The sequence below is a fragment of the Rhinolophus hipposideros genome (genome assembly GCF_964194185.1).
Source record: "Rhinolophus hipposideros genome assembly, chromosome: 3".
NCBI classification, from domain to species: domain Eukaryota; kingdom Metazoa; phylum Chordata; class Mammalia; order Chiroptera; family Rhinolophidae; genus Rhinolophus; species Rhinolophus hipposideros.
The window spans coordinates 648,024-671,695 of record NC_138049.1 but is presented as its reverse complement, the minus strand read 5'-3'; the positions used below and the strand labels follow the sequence as shown (position 1 = coordinate 671,695).

General features: G+C 45.9%; 1 protein-coding gene across 23 annotated transcripts in view; it reads right to left on the bottom strand.

The window, feature by feature from the left end:
• The window catches only part of WDR27 (WD repeat domain 27), a 132,112-nt gene that overhangs the window by 65,453 nt on the left and 42,987 nt on the right, over positions 1-23,672 (bottom strand). For 9 of the 23 annotated variants that reach the window (XR_013993087.1, XM_081044433.1, XM_081044424.1 and 6 more), the window contains 7 exons: positions 23,459-23,548; positions 19,519-19,640; positions 18,622-18,755; positions 16,765-16,976; positions 15,408-15,529; positions 5,915-6,012; positions 4,636-4,738 (listed from right to left, as the gene is read on the bottom strand). Coding sequence is in view for 17 of the 23 variants with exons in the window: in XM_081044433.1 (XP_080900559.1) it covers positions 4,636-4,738; positions 5,915-6,012; positions 15,408-15,529; positions 16,765-16,976; positions 18,622-18,755; positions 19,519-19,640; positions 23,459-23,548 (881 nt within the window). In the remaining 6 variants the exon portion in view is untranslated. Of the gene's footprint in view, positions 1-4,635; positions 4,739-5,914; positions 6,013-10,903; positions 11,107-15,403; positions 15,530-16,764; positions 16,977-18,621; positions 18,756-19,518; positions 19,641-23,458; positions 23,549-23,672 lie in introns of those variants that run through there. The other 14 variants (XM_081044430.1, XM_081044440.1, XM_081044429.1 and 11 more) reach the window with 6 other exon arrangements.

Sequence of the window (23,672 nt, the reverse complement as noted above, 5' to 3'; positions counted from 1 at the left end):
GTATAGAAGGAAAATACCTTAACATAATAAAGGCCATCTATGACAAGCCCTCAGCTAATCTCATAATTAATGGTGAAAAACTGAAGCCCTTTGCTCTGTGTTCAGGAACACGACAGGGCTGTCCCCTATCACGTGTTCTTTTCCACATAGTGTTGGAAGTCCTTGCCAGAGCCATCAGGCAAGAGAAAGAAATAAAAGGCATCCAAATTGGGAATGAAGAAGTTAAATTATCACTCTTTGCAAATGACATGATGCTATATATAGAAAACCCTAAAGATTCCACCAAAAAGCTATTAGAAACAATAAACGAGTATAGTAAAGTTGCTGGCTACAAAATCAATGTACAAAAGTCCATTGCATTCCTATATACTAACAATGAAATCTCAGAAAAAGAAATACGAAAAACAATTCCTTTTGCAATTGCAGCAAAAAGAATAAAATACCTAGGAATAAACTTAACCAAGGATGTGAAGGATTTATATGCTGAAAACTATAAGACATTTTTGAAAGAAATTGAAGAAGACACAAAGAAATGGAAAGACATTCCGTGCTCATGGATTGGAAGAATCAACATAGTTAAAATGGCCAAATTACTCAAAGCAATATACAGATTTAATGCAATCCCCATCAAAATCCCAATGGCATTTTTTAAAGAAATAGAACAAAAAACCATCAGATTTGTTTGGAACCACAAAAGACCCCGAATAGCCAAAGCACTCTTAAGAAAAAAGAACAATGTTGGAGGTCTCACACTCCCTGACTTTAGCTTGTACTACAGGGCTACAATAATCAAAACAGCATGGTATTGGCAGAAAAACAGACACATAGACCAATGGAATAAAATTGAGAACCCAGAAATAAAACCACATAAATATGGACAGATAATTTTTGACAAAGAAACTAAAAACATACAATGGAGGAAACACAGCCTCTTCAATAAATGGAGCTGGGAGAATTGGATAGCTACGTGCAAAAGACTGAAACTGGAATGCTATTTGTCACCATGTACCAAAATTAATTCAAAATGGATCAAAGACTTAAACATAAGACCTGACACAATAACTGCATAGAAGAAAACATAGGTACTAAACTTATAGACCTTGGGTTCAAAGAGCATTTTATGAATTTGACTCCAAAGGCAAGGGAAATAAAAGCTAAAATAAACGAATGGGACTATATGAAACTTAAAAGCTTCTGCACAGCAAAAGAAACCATCGACAAAATAAAGAGGCAAACAACTGAGTGGGAGAAGATTTTTGCAAACAGTGCCTCCAATAAGGGGCTAATATCCAAAATATACAAGGAACTCACGAAACTCAATAACAAAAAAACAAACAACCCAATTGTAAAATGGGCAGAAGACCTGAAGAGACATTTCTTCAAAGAGGACATACAAATGGCAAATACACATATGAAAAAATGCTGAACATCACTAATCATCAGAGAAATGCAAATAAAAACCACAATGAGATATCACCTCACTCCAGTGTGAATGGCTATCATCAACAAGACAAATAGTAACAAGTGTTGGAGAGGCTGTGGAGAAAAAGGAACCCTCATACACTGTTGGTGGGAATGCAGACTGGTGCAGCCGCTATGGAAGGCAGTGTGGAGGTTCCTCAAAAAATTACGAATAGAATTACCATATGGCCCAGCAATCTCTCTCCTGGGTATCTACCAAAAAATCTGAAAACATTTATACATAAAGACACGTATGCTCCAATGTTCATTGCAGCTTTGTTTATGGTGGCCAAGACATGGAAACAACCAAAATGTCCTTCGATAGATGAATGGATAAAGAAGTTGTGGTACATATACACAATGGAATACTATTCGGCGTTAAGGAAAGATGATATAGGAACATTTGTGACAACATGGATGGATCTTGAGAGTATAATGCTAAGCGAAATAAGTCAGACAGAAAAAGCAGAGAACCCTATGATTTCACTGATATGTGGTATATAAACCAAAAACAAGACAAACAAATGAGAAACAAAAACTCATAGACACAGACAATAGTTTAGTGGTTACCATTGGGTAAGGGGGTGGGGGGTGGGTGATGAGGGTAAAGGGCATCAAATATATGGTGATGGAAGGAGAACTGACTCTGGGTGGTGAACACGCAATGGGATTTATAGATGATGTAATACAGAATTGTACACCTGAAATCTATGTAATTTTACTAACAATTGTCACTCCAATAAATTTTAAAAAATGAAAAAAGTGTATCCAAAATGGTGGCAAATAGTTCATATTTTCAAATAAATGTTCCTTATTTTAATATTTTTTAATATTTAATTAAAATTGTTTTAATAAATTTGCAATTTATTAGCTGCACAGTAATCAAGTTTCAGAATATATTTTCTTTGAAAAAACCTAAGACATTCATTTCTACTCAATTTTCAAATAATCAAGCTAGCTTATTTAGAGACAAATCCAAGTACCTGTCATATAGCAGATGACAAAGATGTCGACAAAGCACGCTTAGTTATAAGCCAGTAAAATTTCAGGGTAACTTTTCCTATTGAAAAGTTTCATAGAGTTTTCAATATTCTTAAATTCTGTTCTCACCAGTTAAACTGAATACAAGTTTAGAAAATAAATCTGATTCTCAGTTAAATTGTAAACTGGTTATTTACAAATAAACTCTATGATTTCCTGGAACTTCTGGAAATTTCGCCAGGACTTTTTTGTTTAGACAACCCTTACAAGCTGGTTGTGAGCTGACTGGTACCTGGCAAACCGATACGTCCAAGTCCTAACACCCCCAAGACTGTAATCTTACTTGGAAATAGGATCTCTGCAGATGTAATTAAGTTGAGAATCATAAGATTATCATGCATTTAGTGCGTCTGGTGACCAGGGTCCTCATAAGGAAAGAGAGAAATTTGACACTCACAAGGCAGAAGGCCATGTGAAGATGGAGGCAGAGGTGGGAGTGATGAGCCCCAAGTCAAAGAACGCCAAGGACTGACGGCCACCACCAGGCAATGAAGAGGCATGGATCAGATCCTCCCTCGGAGGCTTCAGAAGGAACAGACCGTGCCCACACCCTAATTTTAGACTTTCGGCTCCATAACTGTGAGAATATATTTCTGTTGTTTTAAGCTTCCAAGTTTGATAATTCATTACAGCAGCCCTAGGAAACTAATACAAGACCTTTTTAAACACATTAAGGACAAATGGCTATACCAGGGGTACCAAAACAGTGCACACATTTTAAGAGATGTTTTCTATGTATTACTTTTTGAAGTTGAACTGAATTACGGTAGCAATGTGTAGTATGACATTTGTTCAAAAGATGGCATTCATCAAATGAGTGCTAGCGTCACCATGTGACAGGCAGGACAAAGAAAATGGAGGAAGCACGGTTGTCATTTGAGGAGCACAGGACCATTTGGAAGTGGTGTTTGAAAATCGAGAACGTTCTCCTGACTTAACACCCCTTGACTTCTATCTACGGGGGACCTTAAAGGATGTGGCGTACCATAGAAAAGTGGCTACACTGGCGGTACTTTGCGAAGAAACTGAAACAGCACGTGCAGCAATACAAGTGGTCACTTTGATCAGCGCTGCTCAAGCAGTAGTTTGCCATAATCAGAAGAGTCTGGATGCTGATGGGAACCACTCTGAGCACCTCTTGTCATGGCAGAAGTCAGACGTGACCTGTATTCATCTTTTGTTATCGGTATGTATTGAGTATCACAATTAATACAGTTTTTTCCTTTCTTAAAATGTGTCTACATTTTTTTGGCACCCTCTGTATATTAGTATCTGTTCCAAATCCATCATAAGAAATGTGTTATTTATTTATGAACATTAATTCCTGGTAAGTCAAAGAAAATACAGAATGGAACACAATGTCTTTCACGGAGTAAGCAATTTGTGCAACTATTAATAAATGAATGCGGAAATGAATTAATTAATGATTGATATTTAAAATATACTTCACTTGAAAAAAAAACCACCCATGATGGCCTTTCATACCTAGCATGGTACTGTTATTAAAATACTATTGATGAGACAAATAAAGAGTTAACAGGAGTGAGCTTGTGAGCTGGCAGGAACAAACTTAAACATTAAACGCTTGGCTCTGACTCCTCTGGTTGGCACTGCACTGCAGGCTGACAAGCACCTTCCATCCATCATAGATGGGAGCAGAACGGTTCCCAGAAGACAATTGTAATGGCAGCCCCCTGCAAGCTGACAAGCACCCTACATCCTGCATGGAAAAATATAAAACCCCAGCACTCTTTCTCATCGGCGCAGCTGTTCCCATTGGACTCTGCCCTGGCACAACTCCCTTTGCCAGAAATCCAACGCAGCTCTTTCTCTCAGATTTCCCTGGCAAAACTCTTTTTGCTAGTTTCAAACAGGACTCTCTCTCTTTCTGACTTTCAATAAACCTTTCTTACTCTTGCAGAGTCTCCTGAATGCTTTCACGTTCTGCGAGCGACCAGGTAGGCTATTCTGACACCAAGACAACTATTACTGTGTAAAAGTCTCAAAACACTGGCCAGTTGTGCAGCTTGAAATCACTTTTCATCCTTCTGTGCAACACTATGAAACAGTCTCCACAAGAACGACTTTAGGTTCCCCATGGCTAACAACCCCAACACGCCTGGCAGCACATACATGTCTGTCCTCAGCACCACAGGCCACGTATTGTCCACAAGGGCTGAAGGCAATTCCACACGGGTAGCAGCGGTTCGAATGACCCTCGAAACGACGCTCACACCTACGAGGAAGAAAAGGACATGCCAGGCGCAGAAAATGATTTTTAATTTTTCACACAAATTAGGATAAAGATACTGACCTGTTGCTCTTCTTCACAAAAATAACTATTAATAACAGTGAACAAACTATCAGTGAAAGAACATTTTCTATGTAAAGATTATTAAACAGTAAGCAGGTCATTCTAGAGATCTTCCAAAATAATTAAAACACTTCAAAATCAAAACTTCACAGAGATGACCGAACTAACATCAGACAGACTTTTTACATATGAAAACTACCAAATGGTAAACATATTCTGGAGATCTTTAAAATGATAGAAACAACTTTTAAAATCATAAATTATTTAAATCAACAAGTCAAGACTTTTGGGAGGTGCCATGTAAGGCTGGTTAAGTCTTACCACCAACCATTCATAAAGTATAAAATTTGTGCACTGTAAAAAACATCATGGAATTGATGCTAGTTTTATCAAGAAAAACCTCCCACACCTTTCGGAACACAAAGCGCCATCCTAAGAAGCCTCGGTCAGCATTTACCTACATGGGCTAGGCTCCACGGGCACGACAGCCCCCTGCCTGAGATGTCCCAGGGATGAGCACATCCCCTCCACACAGCACAATGGTGACCATGGGAGTATGTGATTAAAGAGGCGAGCAGATACTGGTTTTGTTCTTGTGGATATATACACATGTGCGCACACACAAATATTTATTGTATTTGGTTATATAATTATGTATTGTGATTGTTGGGTAGAATATAATTATCAGAATAGATATTTTCAGAAGAACAAGATAATATGTATCACACACACTCAACACATATAACATATGCAATAGATTACATGTGTATGTACCACTGCAGTTTAAGAGCTTCCCATGGACTCCCTGGGCACCTCGGGCACTCAGGGGCCACATGCCACACACGTAACAAAGACCAGCACCTGTTATTTTACAATCCCAATGTATGTGACCTTTTCTGTGTATAAATCAGACTTTTCTTAGATTGGTCAGTGTGAACAGATTCACCACAACCTTGTCATGTTTGGGGAGAAAAAAGAGACCAAATTGAGTTCACAGACATTTAAAGCCAAGTGCTTTGGGAGCTTTAATAGAAATATGTTGATATGGTCCCTCTGGCTTCACTCCAGCTGAGATCTACAAAACAAGGTGGGCCTTACCTCAGGGTTCTCAAGTCCCATAGTCGTATCCCGTCACCAACGGCTGTGGTCGCGAAAAGATTATAAAGCTGAGATGGTTGGGCCATAAATGACGACCCCTGTAATTGTAAGCAGAAAAAAGAAGGTGTATTATTTAAAGGCTGAATTATACACACGACACTACTGATATCTAACAACATTGAATCTAAGAAATTAATACAAACTTTCTCTTTATTTATAACAATTTCAGAATTAGAGTCTAAAAATTTCCATATGAATAATTACTAATCATACATTTTGACCTCATGACTTACTGATGTATATGTAATGCCACTGAAAGTTACAGAACTACAAATGGTAAAAGATTAAAAGATATTAGCTCTCTAAAATCTATTTTTAAAGTGTAGATCATAATCCATATTGGATAAATTACCTGGAAGATGACCTTAATAAGGCATTTAAAGTGGGAGGTCAGTTATTAACCCACTGATAATCAAAATCTAAGACACTGCTGAGGTGATGCAGGTGAGATCCAGCATTGTCACTTCAAATGCTGATCCCCTGAGGACGTGTCTCTGCCCTGATCTTCAAGGCATGGTGGCATGCCCACCTCCCCGACGATGCTGCCGTAAGATTTGAAATGTGACCTCAAGTGTCCCATAAAATAGAACAGAACTGTAATCCATCTATACAACCACTTGGCTGCAAACATTACTGAAATATGTTATGGTTCCTAATGATTTCCATCTTCCCTCTAAGTCAAGAATATGCAAAACATGAAGACAAATGTAATGAAATGTATCCATAGGCTCTTACGCTTAAAACGTGCACATACCTACAAGTGATTCTTCTTCACAAATAGGAAATAAGAGCTTACAATAAATTCACTAACAAATGTGTATGTAAGTATACTGAGTCTTAACTCTGTACCAGATGACACTCTAAACACTTACATCTCATCCTCTTAACAAACTTGTGAAGCATGAACTATCTTTTGCCCATTTCCAGGTGAGGGGTCTACCCATTGCCACACAGCTCCCGAGACCAACGTGGCTTAGCACTCCACAGACTGGTACCACGTTAGGGTAGCTTGGTAACTCAAAATACAACATGCGAACAATTCAATAGACACTCAACAGAGGTTTGGAAGTCACTACCAGATGCTGGGCATTTGTAAGGCACTGAGAACAGAAAGAATGAAAAACGGGGCTAGTTTGACAGAAAGACACACAGAGAGCGGTAGCAGAGTTACACCTTACGACACTGCTGGTTTCTTGAAGCCGAACAGTGAAAAACTGGAAAGAACGGTCAAAGCTTTCACAGGGGAAAAAAGGGAATTTAAAAAAAAATAATCAGTCCAAGAGAGGCTGAGGAAGAAGAAATGAAGTAGCAAAGACAATTCATAATAAAGAGAAAGTGCAGAAGCTTTTTGAGAAAAAAGGCAGAAGAGAAAGAACAAAGACCAAATATAGGAGTAATAATAATAATTGCAAACTGACCAAACTCAATGATAAAAGAAGAGGAGCGACGCTTAGCTTGGGTTTCAAGAAATACACTTCAAACATATTACTTTGTAGAAGTTGGATATGAAGGATGGGGATAGAAACAGCACATCCTCTGTAAAAGGGGGCAGGACTGACTGCGTAAGAACTAGAAAAGTAGAAGGGAGGCAAAGAACACCTAATTAGAAATAATTTCTAAGGAAGATAAAGGAGCAATTGCACATGAAAATATACCTCATAACATGGCCTGCAAACATATAAAGCAACAAATAATATAATTGTAAGGAGAAATTAACAAGATTACAATCATAGAAGATGTTAATACCTTTCTCTCATTAATTAAAAAAATCAAGCATACAAAATTAGGAAAACTTGAATAATTTGAACACAATTAATAAGGTTGGGCCCACAGACCTCTACGCAGACCCACTGTTAGCAAGAACACGTTCTTTTCATACACACGTGTGACACCTATAAAACTGAGCCAGGGCCAAGTTTCTCAGTGAGTACAAAAGCTCACAGATACCAGTTAGTGTCACACAGAGCATGTAGTGACAAGGCACCATGAAAGTGGAAACCAGTAACTCGAGGGTTACCAAAACTGAGCTCACACACGTGGGAACTTGAAAGCATGGATCTAAACAGAGCCTGGTTTAAAAAGCTCATGATGAAAATGAGAACATTTTAGTATAAATAATGAACTACCGCACACTACAACTGGTAAAGGACAAGAACGGCACCGTTCCAAGGGCCTCAGGGCCCACCCAGAAATGCACAAACAGGGACAAAACTCAAGCACACAGTAGGGTGAAAACTGGGCAGCCCGAGATCTGCGCACACTGGCCTCACCATGCAAGAGGGCAGCACACTCACCTGTGCTGTTCCACACACGGCCCTGGGAAGGCGCGTCCCGGGGCAGGGACACGGAGAGCTCAAGCTGTGTCTGTATCAGTGATCGTCTTACTTCTCTAAGAAAACCAGCGTGCTCTAAAGCTAGGAAAGTCATATATTTTAAAGTAATCATATCAACTTAAATGACTTTATTTCTGAAAATCTAAAGTTTTGTGTGATACAACTGTTTCATTTAAAAACTGTTTAAACCTTTAGGTATTTTCTAATTTTTTCAATTCAAATTTGCTGCCTAGTATTATATACTTACATCACAAAAATGAAAATATCTTATTCAGACAGGAAAAAAGAGCTAAGAACCAGTCAAATTTTTAAAATATAGGAAGAAAAGAAAGATGCCCGCTATAGTTTTTAAAGATATCAATAAATCATAAAAGATTTATGCATTTTTATGCTACAAATAAGCCATTTAATGACATGACATAATTTTTAAATAGGCAAATCTGGCCCTCGCTGTTTGATGGACATGGTACTACTGTCAGTAGTTGAGTTCTACGTGTGCGACGTAACTGAGACAACGGGGCCCGATCCCGAAAAGAGGCCGTTAGTGACACACGTGCCAAAGGGGCTCACTGACGTGTGACGAGCGTGGCTCTGCCTGCTGGTCAGCCTGAAAACCACTGGAAAGGGCCTATTTGTGTGTCTGCTGGAAATACGACATTTGGGCCAGCTACGGCTGGCGCCTGTCCTGTGTGGACACGCCAGGGACAGCGCGTGAGTGATGAAGTGACAGCACGTGAGTGGCTGCGCCCATTGGCTGAGGGTGGCTGGGACACCGGTGTGCACCATGTCACTGAGCATGAAACCTGCTCCTGAAACACAGTGGCCCCGCGGCCCAGCACACATCCTTCACTCATCGCATGCTGCTCACACATTTACTTTCAGGAAGTAAAACCAGATCTTCCCATGAGAAACCTCTGGACTACTTTTCCTCATTTAACACGGCTCATTCAAGGGCCACCACAGGATTCCTGAAATATCCATCATCAGGAAGGGACCACAGGGCGGGAGGCTGATGTAGGCTCCTGCTGTCACTGTCAGCACAGAAGCTGCCACAAAACAGGTGGGGAACACATTCCCAGCAGTCCCTACAGTAAGTGCACTGAAGCTCCCAACAAAAAGACGCAGGTTTAGAGAGAGTGGAGCTTGCCTTGAATCGGTGCCAGATGGTCACTGTCCCCGAGGAGGGAAGGCCACATCCACGCCACACAGTCTCGCAGGCCCCAGGCAGCTTCAGAGCCTGCGGGGGTGTCTGCGATCACATCCCACTCCCCGGGCACCCACACCCACGCCCATGGCCACCAGGAGGCAAGCCCCTCAGGGTAGGTCAGCCGCCGGGACTCCTGGGCGGCCTGGCTCCTGCCTGCGTCTCATCCCCAGTCTTGTCCCCAATCTGCTCTCTACACAGTGGCCCAGAGCCAGGTCCAGGTGGGGACCAGCCCAGAGCCAGGCCAGTGCTCAGGGGACACAGGGGACCTCAGAAGCTGGTGAGGGGCTCAGGGCGGGGCGCAGAGCCCTGGAGGCACAGGCTGGAACTGGACCATGGGATTTGTGGGCTGCTTATCTGGAGGCCCCGCAGGGCAGCCATCTTCCTTCCAGCGCACCTGCTGCCGGAGCCACAGGGCAGGCAGTCCCGCAGGCAGGGACCAGGTGGCAGTCCTGTTGTCCCCAGTGTCTGCATGAACACACATGCCCACATCACTCACACCCCCTCAAGCACTGTGAGGTCACTCACCTGCTGCTCAAACCTTCGCCACCACTGCCCTGCACACAGAACAAGACTCAGTGTATGACCAGGGCCCACAGCCTGGAGGACTGTCCCCTGTCCCAGTCAGGGCTTCTGCCACCTGCCATGGGTCCCAAGTACAGTGGCTCCTCGCCTAGTCCTGTTCCCAGCGCACACCTGGCTCCCTTTCTACTTCACATCCTTCCACTCACATCACCTCGGGGCCCTCCCCCAGGAGCCTGGGCACAGGACATGTGACACTGTGTGAACCCCCAGCTTCTTTCTCTGCAAGAGCACAAACTCCTCAGGGAAAGGACCTTTGTCTGTACCAGGGCTTGGAACAAGGCCAGGCGAGCAGTGGTGGCCAACAGACATGTTTAAAGGAACGCGCTAATGTGTAGGTTAATACACACGTGTGCACACGTGTGTGCATGCACACACGTGTGCACACGCATGCTCACACACGTGTGCGTGCTCACAACAAATGTGCCTATGCACACACATGATCTCAGTGATGAGTTACACACATGCATACACACATACACACGTGCGTGCACGTGCACACATATCATCTCAGTGATGAGTTAAACCCATGTGCACACACACACATACAAACACAGACATGCACGCACACACACTAGCACACACGCTCTTCGTGATGAGTTATACACACGCACACACGTACACACATACAGATGCACACACATGATCGCAGTGATGTTACACACATGCACACGTGCACACACACGATCTCAGTGATGAGTTAATGGGGGGTCGCTGACCAGGACACGCCCTGCGACGCTCGCTGAGGTTCTACATTCTTGCTGTCACCCCACCTTCATGCTTCTCAACACGAGCCGTGGGGGGGGGGGCGCAGACAGGGACGTGGGAGACCAGCAGACCCCCTGGCTTTCAGTCCAAACCGATCAAGTGCGCAGGAAGCTGAACGAGTTAAGCCACCGAATCCTCTATTTCATGTTCCTTCAAACTCCTCCTAAACTCCAGTTCTAACAACATGCCAGAATGTACAATTGCAGAGAAATCCAGTCTCCTCGAATCCGTCCTTGGGAGGGGCTCTGTAAGGAATAGAATATATGAAGGTCTGCCTGGGAACATTTGGGGATGTAAACTCTCACAGTGGCTGGGATATGTGCTTCGCCTTGGAAGGATTGGCTACCCTCCCAAGGACCAAGAAAATATTTACAGGATGTGGAGCCTGGCCTTCGCCTTGCCGCAGGTGGGCCGAGCTCTGATACATCTAATCTCGTACCAAGGACTGGCCCCGGCTCCTAGCCAGATCCGAGACCAGTTCCTTGTGTTGTTAACACGTATGCTTATTGGCTCCTTGCTGCTGTTGTTAGTGAAGTCCTCAAAACCCCAGAAAGCGGAGGAGCAACAGCAGCAGTTCCCCGGCCGCCTGGGCTGCTGTAAGGTGTTTCGCTTGTGCTGATGAAGGGCCGGTGCTGTTTCTGCGCATGATGTTTTGCCCTTGTTGATTTTTTACCGGTGCTGTTTCTGCACATGATGTTTTGCCCGTGCTGATAACTTTACTTGATTGGGATTTTGCCCTGCTGATGAAAGGCCGTTGCTGTTTCTACGACTCTAATTGACCGGGCCCTGGTGGTATGATGAATTGCCTCCTTGCTTGTTAGTGGTATGATAATATATTCCTCTAATCTCTGTCTTGTCTTATTTACTTTCACTTTGTAATAAAACTCTTTAACCCCTTCATCCCGGCTTGTGGTGGTGTGTCTTGCGTATCGGGCCTTGAAAATAAGTCTGTGCACAGCAATCGACATGCTCTAGGGCACTTGTCCACACCTGACCTGGTGCTCAGAACAGTCACCTGGGCACGTTACCTCATCCACGCCCAGTACCGCCAGGGCACGGTTTCTTTGGAAGAGAAAATCGTAGCTAATTCAGAGTCTGCTCCTCTACTGCAACTTCTGTGCACTCACCTAACGCTCGTGGGAACAACAGACTGTATGAAATTAGGTGCGTATGACAATTCGGAGTTTTCTAAGGCGAGGGCCACCTGTCCTCATACATTTATATATAAAAAATAGGAATAATAATTTCCATTTATGAACTTTGCATATACTCAGAGATTTGCATGCATGACTTTATTTAATCCTTATAACAGAGAAAAGTATTACCATATTTTGTCACGTATAACACATTCCTGTGTATAATGCACACCCACATTTTTGGCCCAAACTTTCAGGGAAAAACTCTTTGTACTACCCATTAGTACTACCCATGTATAATACGCATCCTTATTTTCCCCTCACAAATTTGGGCAAAAAAGTGTGCATTATACATGGCAAAATATGGCATATGTAAAACACTAAAAAAATGTAAAACCTTCTATTATGAAATAGGAACACAAAGGGGAGGAAACAGGAAAATTCCAACATGTCAGACAAAATAGCAACACATCATTTTTCAAAATAAAATAACTTTTCTAAAAATATGAGAAAAACTGGTTCGTGGAAGTCAAAAGAACCATCTTTCCCATTACTTTAAAGCCAAGGCTTTACTTCTTATATTACAAGTTAAAAAAAAAAAAAAAGAAGCATTGAAAACTCCAAAATTATATTTGATTATATTTGCATTTCCAACTTAAACAGCTGAAACATTTTAAAACAAATTTGGGAAACAAACTGAAAAAAAATGTCAGACTGAACTCCAGTAAGTTTCAATCTACACCAATTTTTATGGGTCTGTGATAAACCCCAGAAATAAATAAAGAACAAAACCAGAAAAAGGAAATCGGTATTTATATGGAAATGCTGACAGACCGTTTCCACACGCAAAAAACTGGTAATGGTGACTGGCTATGAAATGACCACCTTTAATAAGAGCCATGTGTCATAAACTCAAAAACTAAATGAACAAAGAAATCGTTTGCTAACAACTCATAATACTTTGGAGACAAGAAGTAGCAAGTGTCAAAAACATGGTAAGAAATTTGTTTTAAACGTAACATTTATAACAGGAATATCACACATGAGATTCACATTTATCTTCATGACTGAAATATTTTAACTCAATGACATATTGGGTAAATTTAATTATTTCTCGCTGAATTGTACTAACTACCGTGTTTCCCCGAAAATAAAACCGGGTCTTATATTAAGATTTGCTCCAAAAGATGCATTAGGGCTTATGTTCAGGGCACGTCGCCCTGAAAACTCACACTAGGGCTTATTTTCTGGTTAGGTCTTATTTTCAGGGAAACATAGTAGACTCAAAAAAACTAGAAAAACTGATCAGATGCAGAGTACATAATATTTCAAGAGAGATGCTTGAATGTTGAAATCTTCAGATCTTTAGATAAATTTTATATATCACATTTTGAGAATGTAATATTTAACTGCTTTCAAATGCTATTTGTCAAACTTTAACCCTTAAAATCTATGTGTGGACCCATCATTTCAAGAAGCCATCGCCCTCTGCACTTACATCCTGTTTAAACTCTTGGACCCTTTTCTCTCTGTGGGTAACGGTCAGCTGTGACTCGCATCAGCAAACGTTCATTGAGCAGATTCCAGGGACACACGACTGCTACTCGTGCCACAAAGGGGACTGAGACACCAACAGGCATTAAAATGTCTGAAAGCCAAACGCCTTTGCCTAAAAGTTTCAGTAAACCAATTTGGCAAGTCAGACTTACCCTGTAATACTCTACATCAAAATAACACCTACCAATATCTCAGTGAGTTGTACTTGAATTTAAAAGAAATCATAATAGCGAAAAAATAAGATGGGTAGTAGGCTAGCAGTCATTTTAAATGTATGACTCAGTCACCAAATTCATTTAAGAGCCCGGGAATCTGTGAGGTCCAATGATGAGTCTTACCCCCGGCCCTGACGTCTCTTCCTGTGAGACCAGCAGCATGAGACACGGGTCTCCATGCAGAGCGTCTGCCCATTCCCGCCCCCCCCCCAAGCCCCGGCTTTTCCTCCACCACCTCCAGAGCAGGGTGCTAAAGCCCAGGACGTCACCACACTCAGAGTGGATCATATTCCACTTCTGACGTTTGCAATTTTGGAGCCTCATAAACAAGTTACAAAATGCTTCAAAGGGATTCCTTCATTATCTGGGGACCTACTGCACAGTGTTTCAAGTGTTTCTGTTGTTTTTATGCAACAAGGTTCTGCACAAAAACAATCTTCTCTTCATCAAGTCTCTCCAAGCTGGTATTTTCCATAGTCATGTAAACCAGGAACACTTTCCCCTATCATAATTAATTAACGTCCTAATTAATTAACCTCCGAGGGTATAATGTTGGAACAAACAGTCCAGACAGAAGCCTGCTTGAGCCTTCAAAGGCCTCCCATCAAGACCAAGGTCGCCCCACCCAGGTGGTAATGACCCTGCGCGCTGCACGTGCTCCCGCATCCCAGAGCACTCCCTGACTCTGACCTGGGCTGACCTACCCCAGACAGCCAAGTGTGTACGGCCGTCCAGACGGACAGCTCCCAGACACCTGGACACAGAGCACCAGGCCACTCCCATGCGGCCTCTGGGGCCCCGCCCACTGCAGCCCCAGGAAAGTCTCACTCTGGACCAACCCCTCTCGTCCACTTATCCAGAAGGACACTGGGACAGCATGTGCTTCGACAGAGTGCAACTGCGTGCAGCAGAAACGCGCCTTGGTTCCCACTCCCAGCAGTAACCAACTCCACAGACCAACCGCCTGGCCAACTGAGAGGAAGTCGGGAATGAGGGACTGACGCGGTGGGTGACGGAGCCTTGGCTCCAAATCCTAAGGCTTCACGTAAACAGAACACAGATCTCAGGTATTACAAATTAAATCCTGAACGGGGAAATCCATTCCAAATACATCAAAAAACAAAAATGCGGTTGATGTTCTGACAACAAAGTCTCCTGAATGCTCTTTTGGGTGACAAAGTGTCTTAGGAACGAAACTGTGACAATCACTTCATCACGATGGCATCCCCCATAACCGGAGGCCTTAACCTCAGCTGTGGACATTTTAAAACCATTTCTCCATCAGAGTGGACAAACTGCATTCTGACAGGACAGCCGCTGAGGCTGCAGGGCTGTCATTCAGCCCAATGAGCGTGTGACACGCCCAAACCCGCATGGGGCTTTACGTGAGAAGGCATCACTAGAAAGTCCAAGAATGGACCCATGAAATTATCAGACAAAAGTACAAAAATTAACATTCAATGTGCTGTTAAAATATCTTCTAATGTCAAACATCAGGCTCGAAACAATTTAGTGATCATCAACAACACAGAATTTGGCAGTAAGCATCACGTAATAACACTGCATCACACATATTTACGTGCTAAACACTTTAAACATAAAACTACAAATGATGTAGAGCATCAAACACTCACTCACTGTATTTTGACAAATTTGGTGGACAGGTCGCGAATGGGCTTCTGTGATCACGGCTACACTGCGCCCCACGTTGAGGTCAAAAGCTTCCAAAGTCCGGTTCCGGCCGGCGGTCAGCACAAGGTCTGTGTGGTTGTTAGGAAAGGCGTGTCTGAACCCACTAGGGGAATGAGCATGCCATGTGTCCCATTAGAAAATGCGGGAACACTAGGCGACCACAAATGGCAAGTCACAACCCACGGCCACAGTGGCCCCACGTCTGGGGAGAGCTGGCGGCAGGTGGGGCGGCTGCCAAGGACACGGCGAGACCCCTGGCAGGGCAGGTTTCAAGGTGGGAGACCAAGAGTTCTACTTGAAGGTAAGTGCAGTTTGGGACGCCTGGGGACACCCAAGTCAGGAAACGGACTAGCCGACACACGTGAGGGAACTGGGCTCGGGAGACGGGCCTGAGACAGAGATGGGACAGCAGAGCCCAGCCAGCGGTCGGTGTCCTGGGAGCAGGCTGAGGAGTGGGACACATTCTCAGGGAAGGGTAACGACCTTCACGAATTTGGTGCATGAGGGGCAATTTAAGACCTTAGCTCATGTGACCGCAGAACCACCCACCTGTCAATATTTGCCCAGAACACTGAAAAGTATGCACAGTAGAAAAAACACACTAAAATGTTTACAAACACTAAAAGTGTACCTAGTAGAAAAGTACACACAGCAGAAAGGCACTGGATTCAGTAATAAACCAACACCAGTGCCCACACCAGTGCCCACACCAAACACCAAAAACCATGGTTCGAGGCGACAATAATCACACTTTTCTGCCGGCTGGCTTTGGTTTGTTTTGCATTGGTTTTAGCAAAACGTTCTAAAACATAAAATAACACATTTCTAACTAAAATATACTAGAACCTTCTAACACCATGGGTCAGTCCTTCTGAAACTTTAACTATAAAACCTTTCAAAAGAATTCAGTTTAGACTTCTGAACAAACTAAAACTTTATAAAACGAATTCCTGAAAATTATGATTTTCTTCTAAATAAATTTAAACCAGTGCTTTTTAATTAAAAAGGATGACGTAAGCCACAAAAACTCAAAAACTAAAGTTTTGGACTCAATTTCCCACTCTGTAGAAAGGCGCCTGCTCTGAGCTCTGCCCGCCGCCACGTGTGAGGAGATCAGCTGCTCTGCTAGCCACAGGCCCACGGAGATGCCCGCGGCGTGCAGAAATGTGCTGTCACTGGGTGTCACACAGGAAGACACAGGCCACAGGTGGCAGGTACATTGCCCCATGGGGCAGCGGTGCCCCACTGCACTCAGTTCCCTCCTGTCCTGTGAGGCCCTTCCAACTATTGGGACGAAACTCACACGGGGCATGAGTTAACCCAGCTGAGCGCCCTGTGCCCAGCTCTGCACCTGAGCTCAGCCCCTCGGCAGGCGCTTTGGCAGGAAGGCTGATGGTCAGGGTGGGAGAAAGGATACAGGAATAAAAATCGTTCACCGCAGACAGACTGGTGACCTCGACTGCACCCGTCATAGGGAGTCTGACAACAGCTCTGCCTCTGCTCTTCGGCTTGTATCTGGAAAAGACAGAGAGGGTTGGCAGTTTGGTCTCCTCCCACTACAACCAAGCATTCTGCCCAGAAAAAAACTGAAACGAAAACCAATTTTCACCTCACCAATAATCACATTTTATAACACTGAGAGAGTAAGTGCGTCAACTACCTTAATTTCCCTTCACAAAAACTTCATTGAAAATATTACATACAACCAAAAATAATTCATTCCCATCTATAAGAAAGTAAGCAAGCCTTTGTTCTAATTCTAAAACCATTATGTGTACTCACAGAGCCACCCAAGCAGTTATAAATTATTTGCATTTCCATTCAAACATAATTTTTAAATATTCCCTACTGGGTACCAGAAGCAGGGAGTGGTGGCTGAATAACATTGGTGTTGACCCCTAACAGTGATTTCACAGAGCGAACCTGCCAGTGACTCCAGTGATCTCGGGCCAGGAGTGTGTGGCTGGGTCAGAACCAAGCGGCCAGAGGGAGCAGGGGAGAGCCAGGGGCTGGCGGGGACAGGACAGCGCACCACAGGTACAGGGAGGTGAGGGGGCACGCTGTGGGAGACGGGCTCAGGGAGGAGGACACAGGCCACCAGCCCGTGCCCTCCACAGGCAGGCACATGCTGGGTGAGGTCCGGGGCCATGACACACAGAGTCAGGCACGGAGGTTGGCACTCAGGGGTGGCACGCGTGCAGGCCAGGACTCGGTCCAGAGGGCCACGGGGGCAGCTCAGTGCCAGCAGAGGTGACACACAGCCCTGTGCCCAGTGCTGGAAACTGTCCCAGCCCTACAGCAGGGGGTTCAGGGAGCAGGAAGCAGTTATGTGACTGGAGATAGTACAGATGAGGAAAGGCATTTCAGAAAGAACAAGTCACAAGAGAAGGGGACAGGGTATGTGAGGACACAGGGCTGGAAACACAGGGCCGTGGGGCAGGACGAGCAATGGGTGGTGCTGTGGTGAAGATAAGACAGCTCTGGCAGCTGGGGGAGGGTCCAGGAGGGGACACCCCTGTTTAAGGCATTCGCGTCTTCAGTCAGTTGCAGCTAAACTCTTGTCAACCCGACACCAAATCTGGGGCCAGGGCACAGGGGCCAAGAGCGTCTGGCCTGGAAGGAGGGCTGCCTGCTGTGCGCACCCAGGGTCAGGACCAGCTCAGGCTCAGAAGAGACAGGAATGGTGCAGACGCTGAGCGGTGTGTTGGTGACACCAGGTGTTTTCAATAAATGCTACAAGAGGGGCACGTGCGGATGGAGGGAGCCAGGCCTGACTGCAGCTGGGGGAACAGACTGCTCTGGTGACAGGGATGCAGCCTATGGCCTCATGTCACCTGTGAGAGTCCCAGGATTTGGAGCCTTAGGGTCTGAAATGTTAGGGGGAGAAATCAGCTGCAGCCTGAGCGAGACTCAGGCCTGGGACGGCCCGCCCAGCATTCCCTGGGGGACCCTGGCGGCCCAGCCACGCAGGACAGAGAAACGCCGAGTCCCAGGACGCTCACTCAGCTCTCACCAGATCTTTGGTAACATGCGGTCCTGTTAACCGTTAAATTTTGGAATACGTCTTTAAATGTAAAGACCGGTTTTACACACAACCCAGCAACGAAACATGGCTTCCTCCAAACACAGAGAGGGAAGACCCCGAAGAGGAGGGCCCTACCTTCGTATCTCGTCTTTGCAAGTGTCGATGTGATAGGTGAGCAGCTGGACCTCAGGGCCCGACGACAATAATATGAAGGTATCGATGTAATAAAACTGTGCGGATTGAACAGGCTTACGAAGCAGGTCTTTGCCCTGTAATGCAAATCATTTCATTATCACAGAATAATTATTATCAATGTAAGAAAAAACACTGTCGCTCTAGTAGGAAATACTTTAACACCAACCATCTATTTGTTCTCAATGTGTAAATATTCTTTGTTCAACCAACTTACAATTTTTGTTTCTTCCTCCTGAATACTTCTAAATGAGGTCACAGAAAATAAATGCTAACAACCTCTTTGAAAATCTGCAATTCACCAGCTCATAATGTGATTGACTGAAGCCGCGAGTCCTGTCATCGCCCTCCTTCTCCCGCCATCTCTCTGTGTCTCCTTTCCCATCCTATTTCCAAATCATCTCCTAGAAGTTCAGGGAAACGGGTTACTTTTCTCCCCAAAAGGTATGCCCTTGGCCGTTATTATTACCTCTACTATAAAATCACATATTAAAATGAATATTTAGAATTATTCCAATACTTTAGTATTAATAAGTTTGCCATGTTAGACCCCGACAAAAATAAGATATATTTAAGTGCACATATGTGTACTGTGTATGTGTGCATGGGGGTGTATGGTATGTGTTATGCATGTGTGCCCATCATGTATGTGTATATATACACACGACATTTCAGAGAATCCTCATCGATGATATTCAGTGCATTGGAGCAAACTCCCGGTTTGCCTCGTTTCCTAGCCTCCTGGCCTTGAAGCCAGTTCCACCTGGGCAGCTGTGACCGCCTGACAGTCCCGAGATCACTAGGCTGGCCACTTTGAAATCAACAGGAATCACCCATTACCAGGCACAACGCCAGTTCCGTCCTGCGAGCCGACCACACCCTCAGGGTCCCATCCTGGGAGACCGACAGCAGCCACCTCCCGTCATGGCTCCAGCACACAGTGTTCACTGCCCCGTCGTGACCTAATAGGAGACAGACGGGAGGGAGTGACCAGGGAGTGACCAGTGAGCCACAGTCCGAGGACGTGACATACTTCATTTAAAGGCTTACTATGGTTCTGAAGGAAGTGTTTCCAAAATCCATACTTTTTAAAATATGAAGTCCAAAGTTTTGTGTGCATTTGAGAGTATGTTTTAAAAGAAGAACCTTATAAAATGTGAAAAATTATAAAATGTATCGAAATCTGTGGGTCTCACGAGGACGCTCTTTGAAGAACTGTATTCTTTTAACATTGAAGGAAAAAGTCAGAAGGATTTACTGAACATATTCACGTGTAATCTGATTCTTTGTGGTGAGGGGCTAGACAAGTTTTCACTGAAGTGGAAATGGCTGGTTTCCAGGGGCGCTGCCAGGCCGGTCTCAGCCCCCCAGTGCCGGCAGGCACAGCAGCCTGGTGTTAAGCAACCTGTGGCTGGCTCTCATGGTAACAACCAGTCTACTTAACATGCCCTTAAGAGCCATTCAAACTCCCAGGAACATAAATGGAGGAGTCGGGAGAGGAAGAACAGAAAGTAAGGTTGCTCTCCCATCACTGGGTCCAGGAAATACAGGCCACTTGCTTCTCATTTCTCACAACCTCGGAAAAGAAGTTCTACAATGACAACTGTACTCTGTCCTTTGGGCCATTAAGACCCGGGTGACGTCTTCTGTCACCCCACCATCAGCGGCTTTGGTAGACAGCCAAAACGTATCTCATGATGTAACCCCATCTTCGTGTCAGAACAATTAAATGTACAGCTAATGGACCCAGTTACCACTAATGGGTCCCCTCCTTCCACAGAAATTAAATCGATGCTCGGAAAGGGGGGGAAGACAAGCGTGCGCTGGGTGGGCAGACACGGCCCACGTGGCTCGGGCCGTCCCGGTGTCCCTGTGTGCCCCCGCTCTGCGCTGCCCGGGCTGCACCGCGTCGCGGGGCCGTGGCAGGGCACGCGTGGGCCCCGCCCTGCCCCTCCAGGCTGGGCGTCCCGGTCCAGCATCACGGGACCGCGGGGCGTCCGGGGCAGGCGGTGCGGGAATCCGGCCGGTCCACGCCGCTGCCGCCCGCTGCCCTCACCCACGGCTTCCGGGAGTCGTGGCAGTGCCGTGGGCCGTACGCAGCCGTGGGCACGAGGAGGGCAAAGCTGGGCGCCCGCGTGGGCGGAGGGACCCGCGCCCCTCGGCGTGGGGCGCGCAGGGCGCCCGTGGGGCCGCTGCACCCGGAGGGCAGGCGCGCGGACGCCCCGTGGGACTCCAATGCAGGGCCCTCGTGGCGCCCACACGCGACGCCGGGGTCTGAGCCACAGCCTCGGACACCGCAGAGGGCGCGCGGCTGTGGGCGCTGCGGGCGCCGGGCCCCGTGGCCGGCGGCCCCTCCGCGGTTGTCCGCGAGTGGGTCGCGCAGTCGAGGTTCCGTAGCTTTCACAGGGACGCGCATGTCCCCAGCCCACGCGGTCGGAAGGCCCACAGGAAACAACGGGAACCAGGAGAGACCGGGAGCAGCGTCGCCGCGCGGCAAGAAAACCCGCGGAAAGCAGCCGCGAGTGGCCGCCCCTGCTGCCCCCTGGTGCCCGTGTCGCGCGCTTCCACAGAGCCGCGGAGCGGCTCGGCCCGGCCTCCCCGACCTTCTGCTGAGGACCAGGGCGGACGCTGGGTCCGACACTGTCCAGCCCCCGCCGCACCCACCCGGGGCCCCGTCCCGCGCGTCACAGGCCGCACTCCACCCTCCCCCGCACACCAGGCGGGCACGCCCGGGGGTCCCCAGCGCGGGCCGGGCGCCGTCCTCCCGAGCCGCAGCGCGGCCTTCGGCCCCCGCATTACAACTAGCGCTGCGCGGCGGGGACAGCCCCGCACGGGGACCGCCGCCTCCGCCCTCCCTGCCCAGGGCCAGGCTCCCACCGAGGGGCGCACACGAATGGCCCCCAGAAGAGGAACTCTGCGAAGGGGGCGACGTGGCAAGACTGCAAACGGAAGATCAGCCAGCGAGAGGTCCTGAGTGGGCTTCACCCGGTCGTAAGAGTTAGTTTTCATACAAGTCCCTAATCTTCAATGAAGTCTTTACTGAATCTTCTGGAGTGACCGGCCAGAACGGGACTGTCACACGCCTCGCCCTGGTGTGGGGAGCCCCACAGTCGGGCAAGTGCTGGGTGGAAAATGCTCTCAACTCTAAGCATAAGCACAAATCGCCTGCATTAAATGAAACGCAGTTACCATCAGTGGTTTTCAAACTGCGAGGCACAACCGGGCCCCTCAGGGGCCTCCGCTCTCCGGGAGGGAACTTTAATTAAGCAGCCAACTTGTACCACAGTCAGAATATCCAAATATACTGATTTGTCTTCACTTATGATGGAAATAAAAACACCCATTTTTCTGCTTTCTGGGTTAAATGGTGAGACATCAGTCATATTTCAAACTTGAATTACATGAATGTGATTTGCTAAAACAGGTAGAAAGGGTAATAATGGCTCTTTTCCCCAAAACAGAAATGGAGCACGTTTTTTAAAGCCTAGTTTGAATATATCCGCTGCCTTTTCTTAATCCAGCAGAAGCCTTTCTTCCAACAATAAAATACATCGGGACTTGACCACAACCAACATAATTACTATTTATGTCATCAGAAAGACCGGGCACGGAGTTCCTGACCTGGAGGCGCCTACCAAGGGCACGCAGAGCAAAGGCTCAGAGCCTGCAGGAGCCACAGAAAGTCCTGGAACCCTGTGGGCTGGAGGAAGAAAGTGCTGCTGAGAAACAGGCTTGCAGGCTCAATGTGGGGGCGGGACCTTGCCCTTGGCTGGGAGGAGACCAGGAGCTGCTGAACCCATGACCCTCCATTCCTGTTCCCCAGCTCTCTAATTCACAAAAGCAGGGACTAGTGAAAGATTTGGGGCATTCTCTGTGGGGCTTTGTTGCTGTTGTTAGAGTATCTACTAATGTAAGTTTGAGCAAGTAGCATCAGGAACCTAATGGAGAGGCAGGACGGCAAGGCTTTAGGATGGGAACCTGTATGTCCACGTTGAAGTTGAAACAGCCATGCTTTAAACACAGTCACTCTCATCTCAAATCTTCTTGCTTAAAAAAAACGATTTGCAAAATTTAGTAGGGTATCCGATGGACACTTGTCTCACTAGGGAGACCACCTCAGGGATGATGTAGATGCCTGATCACTGCACTGTACTCCTGAAGCTGAACAATAATGAATGTCAACTATAAGTTTACATATATATGTACATATATATGTATATATATATATATTCACACACAGTTACAAGAAGCGGAGTACAGCATTAGGAATAGAGACAGTAGAAATGTAACGGCTGTGTGCGATGTCAGAGGGATAGTGGATGGGGGAGGGGGTGGTCACTATCTGAGGGATATGAATGATAAATGTCTATTACATTGTTTTGTGCACCTGAAACTAATAAAAAAAGTTAAAAAAATGATTTGCTTTGTCACATGATATAAATGTCTATGTACCAATCCTACCAGCTTTCTCGACGTATTTCGATCATGTGTCTGTAAACTCCACGGCACCTCTCCCTGGACTCTGCAAATCCTTTAGGCCTGACCCGGGGCACCTGCCCTGCGTGCCTGCACTGCCAGTGTCACCAGCGAGTCAGTCTGGCTGAACAGGAGCTCAGTGGAGTCTAGTTTATTAAATCACACTGTCTCACCCCCAGTTCAAGCCCTGCCTCTATTCTGTGCTTGTCTGGAAGGAAACAAAAGGTCCTTAACCATTAATAACCAGGACTAATAGGGGACCCACCCATGAATTCACAGTAACTAAAATTTTGACACATTTTACCTGGAAAAACAGCGGGTGTCCCAGTAAGATCAGCATCAAAGACCAGTGCCAAGTGGTTGGCTGAGCCACAGGCTAGCCGCCGTCCATCTCCTGCTTGAGGAAAATGAGAGATACCCCTTAAAAAAACCACAACTCACAGGAGTGACATTTGCAACAGCTGATATGGAGAATTGTTAGTTAACCTGAAGTTCATTTTCCGTTAGTGAGAAAACCT